The 17,183-nt window shown below is 41.8% G+C and overlaps 1 protein-coding gene across 4 annotated transcripts in view; it reads right to left on the bottom strand.

The window, feature by feature from the left end:
• Positions 1-17,183, bottom strand: part of shisa8b (shisa family member 8b) — a 30,824-nt gene that overhangs the window by 4,085 nt on the left and 9,556 nt on the right. For 2 of the 4 annotated variants that reach the window (XM_086017428.1, XM_086017429.1), the window contains exons 4-6: positions 15,433-16,109; positions 6,213-6,337; positions 930-1,043 (exon numbers count right to left, since the gene is read on the bottom strand). In XM_086017428.1, coding sequence (XP_085873554.1) covers positions 930-1,043; positions 6,213-6,337; positions 15,433-16,070 — 877 coding nt within the window. In that variant the 5' untranslated portion in view covers positions 16,071-16,109. Of the gene's footprint in view, positions 1-929; positions 1,044-6,212; positions 6,338-15,432; positions 16,110-16,410; positions 16,699-17,183 lie in introns of all 4 variants that reach the window. The other 2 variants (XM_086017431.1, XM_086017430.1) reach the window with 2 other exon arrangements.

Raw genomic sequence — 17,183 nt, 5'->3', positions numbered from 1 at the left:
ACCGACGTGAGACTTTCTCTCTAACAGGCAGTAAAAATTCTTAAGCTTGTTTTGCAAGGTACAGTAGCTTTCACAGACGTTATTGTATACCCAACTACCACTCATCGGTCGGTAAAACAATCATTTGTTAAGGCACAGTTTGCGATGAGGCTCTCGTATTGGATCTCTGTAGTTTGTGCAGGTGTACTTAATGAAGTGTCTAATGTTTCTTTTTTTTGTCGTGTCTGTATTTGTTCCTACAATGTGGCAACGGTACAAAAGGATTCATATCAATTCAGAATTTATTAAAGAGAAAGTCATGTAAAAAAAAAAAAAAAAAAAAAGGCTTAAGAATACAATGCCCCCACTAGTCTAAACATGGTATTTATTTATGTTTTTTATTCATCTCATCTCGTATCTCCACTTACCGTCGACTAAAAATGACATCATAGTGCCGAAGGGCTCAGCTTGCGAATGTCATATGACTAAAGCCAGAAAACAAGTGAGCAATGACAATGGTTACCTGAGCCCTTCGGTACTATGAGGTCATTTTCAATCCACAGCAAGTGGCAGTACAAGGCAAAATGGCCGCCTCCTGAGTTGGATAAAAACACCCGATTTTTCTGCTTAATTCATATTCCACAAACAAACTAATCAGTGTTTAGACGAGTGTGGGCACTGTAACAATGCTGGCTTGTTTGGAAAGTAATACTGAGCTCATTTCTGTGGGACTCAGTCGCATTTACGGATGAATCATCAAGCGGTTAACTAGCCCATCACACCACAGGGCCCGGCTTGTGGCCTCCTCTTTAAGATCAGCTCTCAGACTGCCACTGGGCAGTGACACCTTGGTTATCTAGCTGTTCTTGTGCCAACCTCCTCTACTCAAAAGGTTATCATGCCAGTTGTTGTCAGTGTCATATTGCGGAACAGCGTGCATTACGACTTACCCACGGCTTTGAGGGAGGCGTACTTGTTGAGTCCCACTGTGCCATGACTACTGTGAGAGTGAGGAATGGATGGTCCTAATGGGCCATGAGCTGAGTTATTTAGATGGTACTGCTCTAGTAGGACACAGAAACAAGGGGAAGAAAAACACACAGTCAATAGTAGCTAAAATGGGTACACAACTTTCCCGGGAGGAGGTCAAGAAAGTTACTTGTATGCTAAACAAAACCAAAAATGTCACACTTGAGTAAAAAGTGACATTGTTTGTCTTTACTGTATTTCCTTGTACAGTTTCAGCCAGTGCTTCTCAATTTTTTTTTTTGCTGTGCTAGAATAAAGTGTAATTGCACATCCACTACAATAGGTGGCAGTGGAGCGCTCATAGTGTGTATAACACATACTGTATATGGGATTATAAACATGTTTAATGAAGTTATTCAGCAGAGTTATATATATATTTTGTTTTGTTTAAGGATACAATGGTATGCAAAGGAGTACTAACAACATTTATTTTATCGACAAATGTTACTATATCTAGTCATGGCAGTGAGGCAAATAAGCACTTGCTTTTAGTTTTGACAATGTTCACTTTGTAATTATTTCGCCTGGCAACATAAGTGTCAAGTCAAAGGATAATAAAAATGGAACGATGCTCGCACAGCACAGTGTGAGACCATTCTAACAATTGTGGATGATATTGTCTATGTCATGGACCCAGGTGGAGCACGCTGCCCCAGATAGTTCCTGCACATTTCCTCAGAGGGTTTTGTTCACATTTGTAGCCAGTTTCTCGCCCACTTCCTAACTCACCTGTCTGCCGCTCTTCCCACCATTTCTGCTCCGTCTCTTTGTCATCAAATCAGCTCATTTGTTCCCACCCTCAACACCGCAACCACCCACTTTTTTTTTAATGTTGTCTTCAGTCTTGTTTGCACATTGAGATGTAATCATTTTGCATTTTGTTTTGCTATAAGATGTTTATTACGTCTGGGCGGTTCTGTTCACTTTCTGGAACAAACATTCTTTCGTACACGGCTTTGCAGATTCATACCACTGGAAACAAATGAATTGCGGCTTTGGACAGTGTGGGACAACAGCCCCAACCCTGACAGCCTGTCATTCCTGTGCCGAATGAACTGAGGTTAATGAACAATAGGACAAAAACTAGCTGGGAGACTAAAGCCGTGGTTATTAGCATTAATGAAGTCCAACTGATGCAGCCGACGCACTTGATGGCAGCCTGGGGGATGTACGCGGCACACACGCACCACACGGCAGGCTTTTAAGCTCATTTTGGGGAGAGTGCAACCAAATCAGTGGCATTTGGAACGATGGCAAAGTCTTTAACCCGTAAAACGTGCGCGTCAGTGCCCGTTTGAGTCACAGACGTTGCATTTCACGGGATAAGTATTGTGTATTTGTGTGCTCATCTGGCCGGGTTTCCCACGCACAAGTCAAGTCTATTTGTGCTTGGGCGCAGCATCAAAGACAAATCATCTCATCACTTCAATGACTGTCGGTAAAATGCAAGACACGGCGAAACTCGGGAATACTAATCTCTTGTCACACACTGGAAGGAGAAAGTGAGCGTCACTTGTGGTTAGGATGATGAAAGCAGAGAAGGGGGGCGGAGGAAGGCAGGATGTTCTGGTGAAATAAATTAGAGATTAATGTGGAAGCCAGAGAGGTGGAGAGATGTCAGGACTTCGCTGGAACAACACTTTAACACTTTCGATTTCTTATCTTAATCAGCACATGCACACGCACACGGGTTTAAGATAGTAACTTAAATGCATGGGAGCCAAAAAAACAAAATCTTCCACTCGATAATCCAGTGACCTCTCAGCATGTAACGTGTAAAATGTGTACGGTGCCTTGCTCAAGGGCACTTCGACAGGAGTCAGGAAGCAAACTTTCATCTCTCCAACAACTTGTGGCCATTTTTGGGACTTGTAAACAATGAAGTCTAAAATGATAGTTTTTAGGACTATATTGCATCGACATTATAAAAATGTCACTTTCTGCACTTTTAGGAGAAATGACGAAAGTTACCTTAGCAAGTTTATCTCATGTTAAAGTCGAAGTCAACCCAAACATTTTCTTGACAAGAAAATCTTCTATGCAGCCCCACTAGTATAAACAAGGCATTCGGATGAATAATGCGTTTGGAAAATATGACTTAAATCGTAAAATCCAGCCGTTTTTGTCTATTTCAGGGGGCGGCCATTTTGTCACTTGTCGGCGACTGTAAATGACATCACAGTTGCTCAGGGCTCAGATAACAACCAATAATGGCTCAGCTTCTGAAAACAGGTGAGCCGTGATTGGTCGTTACTTGAGCAACTGTGATGATGTGATTTTCAGTCGACAGCAAGTGACAAAATGGCCACCCCCTGAAATGGCTACAAACGGGTGCTTCTTAATATTAATCAGAATGCCGTGTTTGGACTAGTGAAGGCGCTTGGAACATAGTCTTGCAAAAAAAAATTGGGGTGTTGACTTCCCCTTTTTAGTCCAAAAACAAAACCAACAAACAAAAGAGACTCATTTGACTTTGTAGCTCTTGCGGAACACAGCCGAAATAATGTTGGACCAGCGTATGTGGGGACATTGAATTCTTTCCAGCAGCCTGCAGTTTCCACTTTTCCACTGGTGTACCATTGTGAGTGCTCATGAGCGTGAAAAAACGGTGAATGCCAGCACATGTTTCTTAATAATGTGTGTGTGTGTGTGTGTGTGTGTGTGCGTGTGCGTAATGAGACATAAAAGAGTTCTAAGTGCCACGGGGAAAGCAAAAAGCAAAAGAGGTCTTTGTCTGGATGAAATATAAATGTCCCTGTGTGTATTTGCAACACTGTGAGGGTAGAAACGAAAAATGTAAATACAGCATGAACACACGGTCCATGTCACATTCATCACGGGTGTGATGTGAAATTTTTATTTCATGACGGCGGCGCCGTGTGATGTTTGTCGCAAACACGTCACAGGAGTGCGAGAGCGCAGCTTCTTATTCACATCATTCATTGACCGCAAGTTGTTTTCCATCTTGCAGCCTTTCCCGAGAGTCGAAAGTGTGCACGGGCGCCTAGATGACCAACTGCTTTAACAGTTTGGGGTCAAAGTTCAATCAAAGGTGAAAAGTGCATCATGACGATTGTGTTGTTCTGCTGTCACGTTGCTTCTGCAGTCGCGTTTGTTAAATAGGTCAGCTTTTTTTTTTTTTTTTCTTTCTTGCTTCCAGCTTTTCTTCCTGCAATGAGTCATGTTTTCTGGAGAATATTGGACCACTTCCTATCCTCACTGAACGTTGCAAAGCCTAGAACGGCTCAGGGAAAGCTCCAAAACCTTTTTTTTTCTGGAGGGAATGTCAGCCACAGGCGGAATCACAGCAGACCTTTGACCACTTGCCTCGCATCCTTTTAAACATGCTCAATTAGCCTGCATATGTGTGATTAATCAGCATTAACCCAAAGGCCCTTTGCTGTCTATCCTACTCTGGAAAAACCAATACTGCTCAGCTGTTTAGAGCCCATACAATCCATCCAATGTTCCACTTTGTCGCATGGCTCCATTTACATACACAGGCAGGCAACTTGTTAAGTGTTGAAAGATTTGACACCACTGACATATCTTCATCAATATTTATGATCTTATTAAAACCTGGACTGAGAGGCGTTTAAATACTGGCAACTTGGCGACTAAAGTGAAGCATTCGGGATTAAGAATTTACGATTCTCCTTAGTAAGTATTTCAAGGTGCGCAGGAGCCTCTTGCATGAAATACTCCTCCCCCTTTGCATGCACAAACGCGCTCACATGGTCACGTGGAGGTAAACACCAGGGAGTAAAAATAACATACATGCTTCAAAATAAAATAAACCAAAAGCAGGATGAGGCATGCATTTTAGTTTAGGGTATAAAACGATACCGGCAAGTGACACGTACTTCATTCATATGGGTTGCTGGGTGCTTGTGCACAAAATAGCACACGCGCCTAAAGGGGTCTCGCCTGCCTACATTAACATAGTAATTAGAAAGTACGCTGTTGTCGTCCTGCAATTTTGCACGTGCAACGAGCTTGTGTTCTACTTACAATCACAGATGCTTTCACTGTCCACGCCCCTTTGACGCCATTACCCCTTACAAGCCAAAATTCACTTTGGCATTTTGGCTATAATCTGAAGTTAATGTGTGAGAGGATTACAATTGCAAAAAAAAAAAAAATCTGAAATTGTGGTTTTACGCCTACGTAGTCCTTTAACCTTGATTGAAAAACAAAGTGGAAAGACTGATGACATGTGTGGCTAGAAGGTAAAAAGAGTTTTTTAAAAAAAAAAGCCTCTGGGACTAACAAGAGTGACAGACGAACTGACTCCCTCACTATGTTTGTGTGTGCCAATATATGCAGCACATGTGTAGGACAGCTGAGAGCAAGAAAAATATCATGGGGCTCTTTCATGCACTGAATAATAAATTGATTGACACGTCCTATGATGTAAACAAATCATGTGTATGCATGTAAGAAGGGTAGCAAACTTGTATCGGTTGAGTTTGAAGATAACTGACAGGAAAAAGGTCACTTTTCGAGAAAGGATGCTTACGTTCTCTGCATGATTGTTTCAATTGCATCACAGGGCAAATCATATTCCTTGGATATATTTGTTCTACAATGAAATGTGAGGGTCACTTTATTAGGTACACCTTGTGTCGGTATTATACTGTTGTACTTAAAGATGAAGTCAACCCAAAAATGTTCTTTACAATATTATGCCCTACTAGTCCAAACGGTGCATTCTGATTAATATTACATTTGTGGAATATGAGTTAAGCAGCAAAATCTACCTGTTTTTAGCCATCTCAGGAGGCGGCCATTTTGTCACTTCTATCGACTGAAAATGACATCACAAGTTGCTCGGGGCTAAGGTAAGGACAAATCAGGGCTCACCTGTTTTCTGAGGCCGAGCCGTGATTGGTTGCTACCTGAGCAACTGTGATGTCATTTTTAGTCGACACAAGTGACAAAATGGCCGCGCTCTGAGATGGCTAGATTTGCTGCATAGCTCATATTCTACAAATGCAATATTAATCACAATGCCTTGCTTCGACTAGTGGGCCTGCATACAACATATTGTAAAGAAAATTTTAGGGGTGACTTCCCATTTTAACAAGGTGCAAGGATTATTTTGGCATTGGCATTAGCACACCAGTAGCCATCTTGGACTTTGTTATTGCTATCAAACAAAATTGTCGTCCGTGTCAGTCAACCCGCGCTCCCTTTTAGCTCACCGCTCCTGCTGCGCTTCATCCTGGACGAGACGCCGTTGGCTCGCCCTCCGCTGGGCGAACTGCTCACGGCGTTCTCCACGGCGCTCACCTCTGCTCCCTGTTGCTTCAGCAGGTCAGTCAGTGTCCTGGGTGGCGAGAACACGTTTTAAAAAACCTGAGTCAACATGCAACATTTTCAATTTTGCAATAGATCAGGAAAGCTCAAAACAACAGGATTTCTGTTATCAGATTTCCAATAATGGATGCATCTTCTACATTCTTGATGTAAAGTATCAACAGGGATACTATCGCCCACTTGTCCCAGGAATCCAAAGTATACCCAGCCGGGAACGTTCCATGTGCTTGTGGATTGTTTTTGGTTTGACAGATTTTTTTTTAATATAATTATAAAATGTACAGACTTGTGAGCCACCTGTATAAAGTGCTATAAAAATACCATTGAATTACTAAAAGGACCTCATCCCCTGCATATTCTGTCCCTTTAAATGAAGTCATTCACTGCCATTGATGAATTTACTTTACCATTAATTTACCATTGATGAATATATTTTTCCAGCCATTCAATCCCGGGAACTTATTTATATTATTTTAATTTTTTTTCAAACGTTAGGTTAAAAGAGGGTCTGAAAATGTCTGACAGTGAATGAGTTAATAGGTTTCAATTGGAGTTCTTAACCAAGTTTCATCAAATTTAAAGGGATTATTGGCTGATATATAAAAAATGAGTGTGTGTGGCCAATATGACAGTCATATTTTACATCCATTACATATTTGATGTAAAGTATTTGTTTTGCTGCTTTAATTAGTTGGTGGTTAAAATGCAGAGCTTCATTCAAATGCTTGATGAGTTTTTTTTTGAGTTTTGCCTTGCTCAAGGCCGAAATCCAGTCGTATTTGACTGGCGGCTTGTTTTGCTTTGCAACATATGGACAAGGTTTCCTGCAATATGGTCCTTTTTGGATCGAGAGTTTTCTGCGCACACACGCACATACAACCCCCCCCACACACACACACACGCACGCACACGCACACACACACACCACAGTAATAAACAACACCGTTTTCAGATTTGAGCACTGATGCTATTCACTCCCTTGATCAATAATTCAAACAGTAGTGCCACTGTTCTACTAATGAAGCTCATGTGGTAGCGCACGCGCACACACAAACCTCGAGTACGCCCGAGCTGACAGTGACAGCCAGCGGCAACTTGTTAACACCAAAGTAGAAAAGTGCAGCCCGTTGGCCACGGCTGTGATTTTGTGCAAATTGTCTGCGGTGGGGATGATGTCATTGAAAAATGGTGTCACAAATGCCAAAATGGGACTGCTGCACGGACTTTGTTTATGGCATGGAGAGGGTTCTGTGTGAGATGATAAAACTGACTGATCAGCCAAAATGACCAAAAGGATGCAGGCGTATATACTGACTTTTAATGGCAGACCCCTAAATTAAGCACTCTAATATTAATGTAAATCACTCAAGCTCGCTTTTCCACCAGCAAATTAGATTCATTCATTGAAATCGATTCCAATCTTAATCTTACTGTGAATCCTTTTGTGCGAGCGAAAGAGTTGATTCCGTTTTGACACAAAGTAGCCCCATTTGAAATGTTTGCCTTGACAAAAGCGCAATCCTTTCTCCCTCTGCGACACGCCACCCCCTCTTCCGACTAAAATTGGTCCCAAATCTGTCTGTTTCCCCTTTTTCCTCCTCTTTAAAGCATAGCGTTAGTCTTCGTCTCCCCCAGTTTGACTCATTGCCATGCAGAGCCTCGGGCCACCGCACGCGCCTCTATTGGCTCGCCGCTCAAACAACTTGCTGATTTGGACTTTTAATCTTCAACAAAAAGCGCACCTATCCCCGAGCGATGCAGTGTTTATGGAGCATTGGCTCAGTGTCATGCTACTTTCTGGAGATGCCTTTGAAAGAGGCAAAATGGCAGTGCCATGGGCTGGTTAGAAGATTAGGACTCGCTGGGCGGCGACGCAAATAGCTAGCCTAAGGTATTTGCAAATTAAATCCTGTGGAGGGGGAGTGGAGATATTAATCACTTTGTGTTGACGTTTTTTTTTGTTTTTGTTTTACAGTGATCAAGTCACCTATATCGCCATAGCGAATCTCAACCAACATTACACCTGTGGATGCAACATTCGCATACCTTTTCAAAACACCATCAAAAAAATGCACTCAGTCATCAAATATAATCCCATCAACCAAAATGTAAAATAAGGCCTTAAACGCTCACATACTGTATCATGCGTAACCTTCAAATGTTATGTAACGACATGTCTGACATCTGTGAGATCAACTGCCGCCCCCCCCCCCAAAAAAAGCACATTGCTGCCACAGGGAGGTGAAACTTCATTACTGCCCTGTGACAATCAATACCAATAATGCCGGCCACATTAGAACACAGACACGCTGATTAGTAACAGCCAATATGGCGTCTTATCGATCACTATGGCGTGCAATGCTGAACGAACGTACAGTGTTAGACAACGTGTCATAACAAGACACATCAATCGGCATCACACATTGCTTTAATGCAGATGCTTTCAATTTGAGTGAGCTTTTACACACGGGTCCTTGTATTTCATCCCTATGACTTTAAAGTCACACTGACGGATCAGTGATGGTCCTCCTTTGCCCCCCGTCAGTCCAATAATCTACTTAGGCGGCGCATCTTGGCCAAATTTTACTTGACAGCGTGCGTTTTATCTGGAAACACAACGCTTTGAGATAATCTTTCAGTGAAACCACAAAGTGGCCCTGGCACGTATCTCTGTTTCACAGCCACTTTTCTTCTCTAGTCACTTTGTCTCTTCATCAAAGGTTCAAGGGATTTATATCACTCACTGATAAAATGAAGATTAGAATAAGAATCATTTTAGCCGTGAATTAATTAGCTTCATTATATATTAATAGAGTGGATATAAAAAGTCTACACACCCCTGTTTAACCCTCTCATGCAAAGTGGTCACTACAGTGGGCAGCTATTTAAAAGTTGCTTTCGCCTAAATGAATTAATCTAAAAAATATATTTATATTTTAAATAATATAATTAAATCATAATTATTGCATGAAAGGGTTAAAATTTATTTTTAAAAATTTCGATTGATTAATATGGCGAAAGCAACTTTTAAATAGCTGTCCACTGTAGTAACCACTATTCATGAAAGGGCTAAATGCCAATTTTAGTGATTGATAATATTTTTCTTTTTTTAATCTTTCGGAGACCATCTGAAATAATGTTGTTGCACCTCTTCTAATTGGAATGTGGATGTGTTCAGAATTAACCAATCACATTCAGCGCGCACGTGCCACCGTTTCATGCGCTTCACGTCAGATGTAAGATTTGTCACACAAAATCCAGAGAAATGTGGATTAGTTCAATATTAAATCCCATGATTAATAATTTCGTTACTTTCCTCGCTTGCATTCTCAGGCAATCAGGGAGATTTTGAACTAGGAATATGCGCTTTTTAGTCCTAAGAAAGACAAAGCAAGAAGTTCTGCATAAAGTGCGCATACTGCTATTGAGCGCGTAGCTCCAAGATGGAGCTGTAGTGCATAACAAACAGGATGAATGGTGACGACACAGCTGGCAGGCTTTTCTTTAATGTTGAGATGACGAGTACGCTAACATATTTCTCTCTTAAAAAAAATGGAGATAGGTTGGCTTTTTCATATTGGTATGTACAACCATTAGGGCACAATTTTGAAGAAGTGCCATTTGTAGAGATTATTGTCACCAGCATTTCTTTGCTTTGAGTTCATTTATAAGCAAAGCTTTGTTAATATGCAGCTGTTGATGCTGCTGCATTAACTGACTAGAAAGCCGTCTTTGTCAGACACTTGCTGGCAAATTCTGTAATAATTATAGACATGAAGACCAGAAAACCAAGCCTTACAATCAATTAGAATCAATCCGGTTCGTGATAAAAGCATGCATTAGTGTCTCCGTATTGGCCGGAGAGACAAAGTGGCGGACTCTGGCTATGTATTCTTTAAGTGCTAAAAATATATATTTTCATAAAATGTTTGATATGTGGAATGAAAGTGAGCTCTGAGTGCAAAAAAAAAAAAAAAAACACCCACATTTTTCAGCTGAGGTGAGGGATGTGGAGACAGTGCTCATACTTACTCGTAGTTAAAAGTTTCTCCCTCTGGGCCTCTAGACCGATGATTAAAATGTCAATCTTGTCCTGGTTAAGACATACACTGTATGTATGTGGTAGCGTGGCAGAGGAGGGCCCTATTCACCCCCTTCATAATTTAACTTATATACGAACGACCTATTCAAAGTAATGGGCACCAATAATATGGATACACTCACAGTGTTTCTGCTTGTGACTCATATGAACTTGACAATAAAACGAACTTTTTTCCTTTTTTAACATTAAAGAATAATATAGTCCTCATGATTCAAAGATAAAGAGCTGACAGTCCTTTAGATGTGAGGCATCCTTGCGTCGCCTTGAAGCGCACCAAACCAGAGATCTGAACACAGACAAAAAATGCTGACCCACATTGAAGCGTTTTGGGGCCCCGGTGGAGCCCGGCGAAACTTAAGTGAGGCAAGCAGCAGAAGTACAAATAAGACAGAGGAAGATAAAGTTGCTAAAAGGGGGGATTGACATATTTGATGTGAAGCTGTCAACGCAGATGTGATTGGATTGGAAAGCGTATACGTGGTCTCACGTGCCACAATTCTTCGCAAACTTTGCATTTTCTGACAAGTATAAATGCATGAGAAGATTCACTTCCACCAGCAATGTGGTGGCAGGTGAGAAGTGATAGACAGTGACAGCTCCGCCCCGGAGGTAAGCGCAAGAGACGGAAGACGGAGGGAAGATTCAGACAGAAACTTGCTGAAAACTTGTCGTTTCATCTCTGTTTTTTGTATTTTCCTTTAGTTTTGAGCCATTTAAAGCGCAGCGTGATTTGCCTGGAGTGTGTCTTTCATACGTGTTCAAACTAGAGGAAGTCTGGGAAAAAAAGGCTGCAGCAGAGGAGACAAAGCTCATCAGGGAGCAGTTGTCACAGATGACAGTGTTACGGCCCGAGTGGAACCACCGCTGAATACCAGTAGTGAACGTTTTTTATATATATATATATATATATATATATATATATATATATATATATATATACTCATATACATACATATACGTACATCTATACATATACACATATACGTACATATATACATATACATATATATATACATATACACATACATATATATATATATATGTATATATATATATATATATATATATATATATATATATATATATATATATATATATATATATTAGTTTGAGTGGTATAGGTCACATGAATGGTGGAAACAGTTTTGAGCTGCTTTATTGTGGTCTCATTTTTTGGACATTGCAAAAACCTTGCATTTGAACAGGAGAGTGGTTTTTTTTTTAAGCACTTGAATTCCAAAACGTCTATTTGACATCATGACAAATATCCACGTTGAGCGCGACCAGACGCCTGCTAACTGTGATGACCCCCGACCGCAGATTCTGTCAATACATGCGCTCACTTCCTCACTCAATGGCGGCTGCGTTCGATAGCGCAGCACATGAATCGGGTTTGGATTTGCACTCGCTCACGTGAGGCTCTTCTCCCTTGTACAACTTCTCCTATAACCAAGTTACTTCTGATAGTTCCTGGGATCTGAGGGTCTCTTTGTTTGTATTTTTCTTTACCACATTTATTGTAACGATCAGGAGTTAAAGTGATCCAATTTGGCACACCCGTCCATATGTACAGCAGTGAGTATTGTTTATCTATCCAACTTCAATCAGGTCAGCAGTCAAATACTTGAAGTGAGTCCGCCCTTCATTACATAACACGGTGGCGAATAAGCCTACCGCACACGCAAACATGCATGCCAAGCCAGTCAAACATGTACTGCAGATCCATGTGTGTAAAAAAACAACAACAAACAGACAAAAAAAAAAAACACCAAGTAACATAGCGACGGTTGATCATCTCTTACGCACAAGTTACCGTACATCTGCATGTGGACGCGCACACACCCATGTGACCTCTGCTGGATTCTTACACTTTGGTGTGCGTGTGTTTAACATTAGCAGGGGGATCACTTTGGATTTTTGGTTTCCAAAGTCGACTGAGGAAAACCGCTAGGATTTGAGAGCGCTAATCATCTCCTGCGTGCAGCACGTGGAGATTGAGCGTAAAACATTTTGGTAAGAAAGACGGTTTTGACAGCACGTTGCAGCTGTTGCCTTTTGTGTTTTTCGGCAAAAGTGGGTGGCTAATATATGTACAGGCTGTATTTATGCTTTTTACCTCTTGAAGCGCTTACAGTATGTGACATGTGAGATACATGAAGCAGGGATTTCTGTCAGCATACTTGAGTAACTAAATGAGTGCGCGTACAGTCAGTAAAGCTGTAAGCCTGGAGAAACTGGTTTAATCTCAAAGAGAGGGGGTAATCTTTTGAAATGAGGAGAGGCCACTGATTTGAGCGGGGCGCGGGGACGCATCTTTAGTTTCTGTCGATAAAGAAACTGCTAGGGATGTGGAGATGCAAGAAGGTGATGCGCGAAAGGTTCAATGAAGAAGGTGAGAGAGTTTGACGCGGACGGTTTGTGTGCTGCCTTGAGGACTTTGTTCAGAAGAAATTGGGAAGGGAAGCGAGCAGAAGAAAAAGAATAGTTGATCACGAGGAGGACGAGATGTTGGTTTGATGTGGGAAAATGCCACGAGGACTTTGGAAGAATACGAGTGACTGAAGACGGCACAGTATGTAAATGTTTGAAAAGAATGAGAGGCATCGGAGGTTGGCTAGCCTGTGATGAAAGCAAGGGGGTTGTACCCGTCGTTTCCTGCGGAGCACTTGACTCACGGACTTTGTATTTACACTGACTGCTCGGACTTTAATGTGTGTGTTACTAAATAATCAATCAGATGTTTGCCTTGGACACTCCTGAATGAGACATGTTTGCTGAGTTTTCCCCCTCAAATGCATACTGCACTCCCCTTCCAGTAGGCTCAGCCCGGGGTTGGTTTTTCCCCGCCTGCCCCTCTCATATGTTTTTCTTTTCATCTGTGAAAATGGGGCGCTGTAAAAGGCGGACTTCTCTTCTGTATCCCCCTGTTGGTCTTGCTTTTTTTGTTTTCTGTCTGTTTGGACGCGTTGTGTCTGTTCCATTTTGTTGCACCCTATACAACATCAATAAAGCTATTCTGATTCTGATTCTATTTGACTCGGTGCTAAATGTTGCACACACCAGTCAGGGAGCTTTAAGCATCGATTGCAGCAAAGATAGCTAGCTCAATTAGTGTTCTTCAAAATGTTTGGTTTATTGTGTGAAGGCTGAGGCCTTCACACGTACTGTATGTTATTCTTATACTTTCTTCATATTATTCATCCCACTTTTTTGACCTGTATCTCCTTCCACATAATTGAGCTGATTCACCTCATTCCAATTTCAACATATACCAAAAATTCACGCCATGGGGGCTTCCATTTTTTTATTCCAAAAATTCACGGTTTTCCCCAAATTTGAAAATGTTCACCCAAAAATTCACCATTCAATTCCAATGGCAGATGCAACGTTTCACATTTAAATGTTTCGAATTTAAAATTAAAAAACATTCAGCTCTTTCAACTCACCTTAAAAGGCTTTTCAACATGCCAAAATTGACCACTTACCAAAAATTCAACATTTTCCCATTAAAATATCCACAAAATAAGAAAAGATTTTATTTGGGTTTTTTCTCCTCTAATTGATATTTTCTTGACCGATTCAATCCGTTCCAACTTTAAACGCCCAAAGTTCAGGGTATTAAGCGCCACAATTTTTTTCATTCCAAAATTCAATTTATTTATTTTTTTTTTTCGGCTAAAATTTCCCCCTTCATTTCCAATGGCAAAGGCCTGTCAACATGCCAAAAATTCAACAATTTCACCATTAAAATACCCACAGAGCATTCAAGATTTATGATTTTTTTGTATTTTTGGGGGGGGGGGGTCTCCTGTAATATCCACATATTTTGACTAATTCAAACCGTTCCTAAAACATTTTTTTTTCAAAATTCCCAAATAAAAGCCAGTCTTTCAGATTTGCTTTTGTTATCTTCTACTTTCTAAATGTTTTGACTGATTTCAAACCATTCCACGTTCCACATGTTCTGTCATTCAATATCATTCCACGTCATTCAAAATCATTTCAAATCATTCCACAAATTTTAATTCAGCATCTCAGCCTTCACACGCAATGTCTCCAGAAATTGCATTCTCTTGCTTCATATATAAGTCACGCTTACAAGCAAAGCAAATGTTACACAAGGGGTGAAATATAAAGACACGTGGGGAAAAAAACAAAAGGTGGGAAATAAGACACACAGAGAAATAAAAACAAAGAAAAATGCAAAATTAGACACAGGGCTTCAAATGGAAAAATGTGCAGCTATGCTGCTCACTGCAGGGTCTCCAAAACAGTGACTCATTAAAAATATCATGACTCATAAAGCACAACATAACAACCTAAAGTCAGCTGGGATTTTGACTGGCTATTTTGGGTAATGATGTCTTCCTAATTTGATTTTGTAGCATCCTCCTGTTCCCATCCATCTTCTACACCGCTTGCCTTCACTTGGGCACGCGGGTGTCCCGGAGCCTATCGCAGCTGACTTTGGGCGAGAGGCGGTACACCCCGGACCGGCAGCCCGTCAAATCGCACGTCCCCGTGTTCCCATGACAAACTATTCCTAAACAATTTCTACAGGATCAGATGACCAGCTTCTGACCTGAATATGCTGCATATTAATTTCACATTTGTGCAGGGAGAACAAACATGCACACGCGTTAGTAGGCCTTCAAATTTGCATGCTTCCATCTTGGTTGTAAAGTTGTAAATTGATGTCATGTCTCCCACTGAGACACTATAGAACCTCAGTTCCAAAATGTTTTTTCTTGATTTCTCTTAGGAAGAAAGAATGATTTCCAACTTTCCAACCATTTCCCCAAAACACATGCATGTGCACGCACATACACTGTTGCATGCTGACAGCGTGAAACAATATCAGCTGTATAAATGAGCAGACATAGCTTCCAGGTCCGATATGTGGAGCTAAAGTATCAAGCTACTTTTTGTTACTCTGTCCACTCTTTTGTACAGTTGACTGACATCAAATTCTTTGCCTTCTTGCATTTTGTCATGCTTCCTACCTGGAGTTGAAGTCAGCATGTGCGGCCGCAGTTGCCCCGCCTCCTCCGCGACTTTTCTCCAGGCCCAGTTTGGTGAAAATGCCCACCAGCACCATGATGGCCACCACGCCGCAGATGATGTAGACGATGAGGTGCGTGCGGTCCCGCTCCTGGTCCTCCTGGCCCTCGGTGATGGTGGCCACGGGCTTGCCGGTGTTGGCCCAGATGGGCGTGTCGTAGTTGGAGCAGATGCGTTGGTCCAGCCGCTGCTGGCGGAACTGGCAGCAGAAGCGATAGAAGCAGGTGCCGCAGCAGTACAAAAAGACACCGGCGTTGCAGTTGAAAGGCGGGTCCCACTGGCCCATCACGTCGTAGTAACCCTGGCAACGCGTCCCGCCAACTGGGGGGCCGTCCTCGTCGTCTGCGTCGCCCCCACTGGAGGGAGTGGACAGGCCAGTGTCTTGAAGGGGGTTTTGGGTCGTCTCCACATAGGTCGGAGATGTCTTGTTGACCAGCGTGGAAGGGACAACAAAGGGGCTGTCTTCGGTAACGGTCACCGTGGCGACAGACGGATCTTGATTGACGGCGGGTTGGGTGATTAGGGAAGAGAGGTACAAGAAGAAGAAAAGATGGCAGGAGGGAGGAAGGGCTGGTGCCATGCTGCTGACAGGGCCCTCTGTCCAAAGTCCAGCCTTCACCTAGAGGACAGTTAACAAAAGGGGAAAATATAAGAGGAAAGAAGTTCAATTTCAGTCAAGGTCTACAAAAAAAAAAATCAAATTGAAGGGTGTCAAATGCTAATTCGGTCAATTAAATGAAAAACCACAAACATCAGGAAGCACATATTGACAAGCAACAACAGCAAGTCATCTGGACTCAAGTGGCGCTTGGTAATTAAACAAAATGATGTAATGTCAGGAATCAAAATCAGCGGTAAGCTCATCTTTTATCAAGGTCAGTCAAAACAAACCAATTAGAGAGAGAAAAAAAAACCCTCACCTTCCAAATAAGAGTTTATTGTCCTCTATTTTTATTTGGACACAACTTCAAGAGTCACCATAAAGCAGAAATTCAATCTCTGCTCTCACCTTTTCCCTCAGTCTTGTCTTCTGCAATCCTCCCGCAAAAGTCCAAAGGTTAAAAATTCCCTCTAGAAACACGTGCAAACTTTACTCAGCAGCACCCCCCCCTCCCCACGAGCTCTTCCTTTCTCCTCTTTTCATGTGTTCTCCATCATTGGCTGGATGCTTGATTCGTGAGAATCGCACGCTCCTCTCCAGCTTCTTTCTATTTAAAAAAAAATACAAAAATAAAATTCTTCACCTTCTCCTCCTCTCGTTCAATCAGTTCTGGCAGCTGCAAGTACACAACTGTTCTGTCCGGTTAAGAGGTGCCCAGTTCAATGAACGAGTGTGTGTGCGCGGGTGTGTGTGTGTGTGTGTGGATGTGTGTGTGTGTGTGTGCGCATGTATGAGGGTGGGATGCTGCACTGAGTGCTTCAACAGTTCAGGAACCAAACCAGCTCTTCTACTCTGTTTTCCTCTCAGTGGTGAGGGAGAGAGAGAGGAGAGAGAGAAAGTGAGAGAGAGAGAGAGAGAGAGAGCGAGAGAGAGAGAGATCAAGAGAGAGCGAGACAGAATGTATTTGGAGATGGAGAGGGTAGAGATAAAATAAGTATTGAAATTACTTTATTTGGGGCTGCTATATATTATACATCTTGCTTGAGATGACAAAACATTCCCATTGAGTATATAGCGCATCAACATTACCAT

The sequence above is a fragment of the Filicampus tigris genome, chromosome 19 (assembly GCF_054856515.1).
Source record: "Filicampus tigris isolate MCC_2025a chromosome 19, RoL_Ftig_1.0, whole genome shotgun sequence".
NCBI classification, from domain to species: Eukaryota; Metazoa; Chordata; class Actinopteri; order Syngnathiformes; family Syngnathidae; genus Filicampus; species Filicampus tigris.
This window is presented reverse-complemented; position numbering and strand designations above follow the sequence as displayed.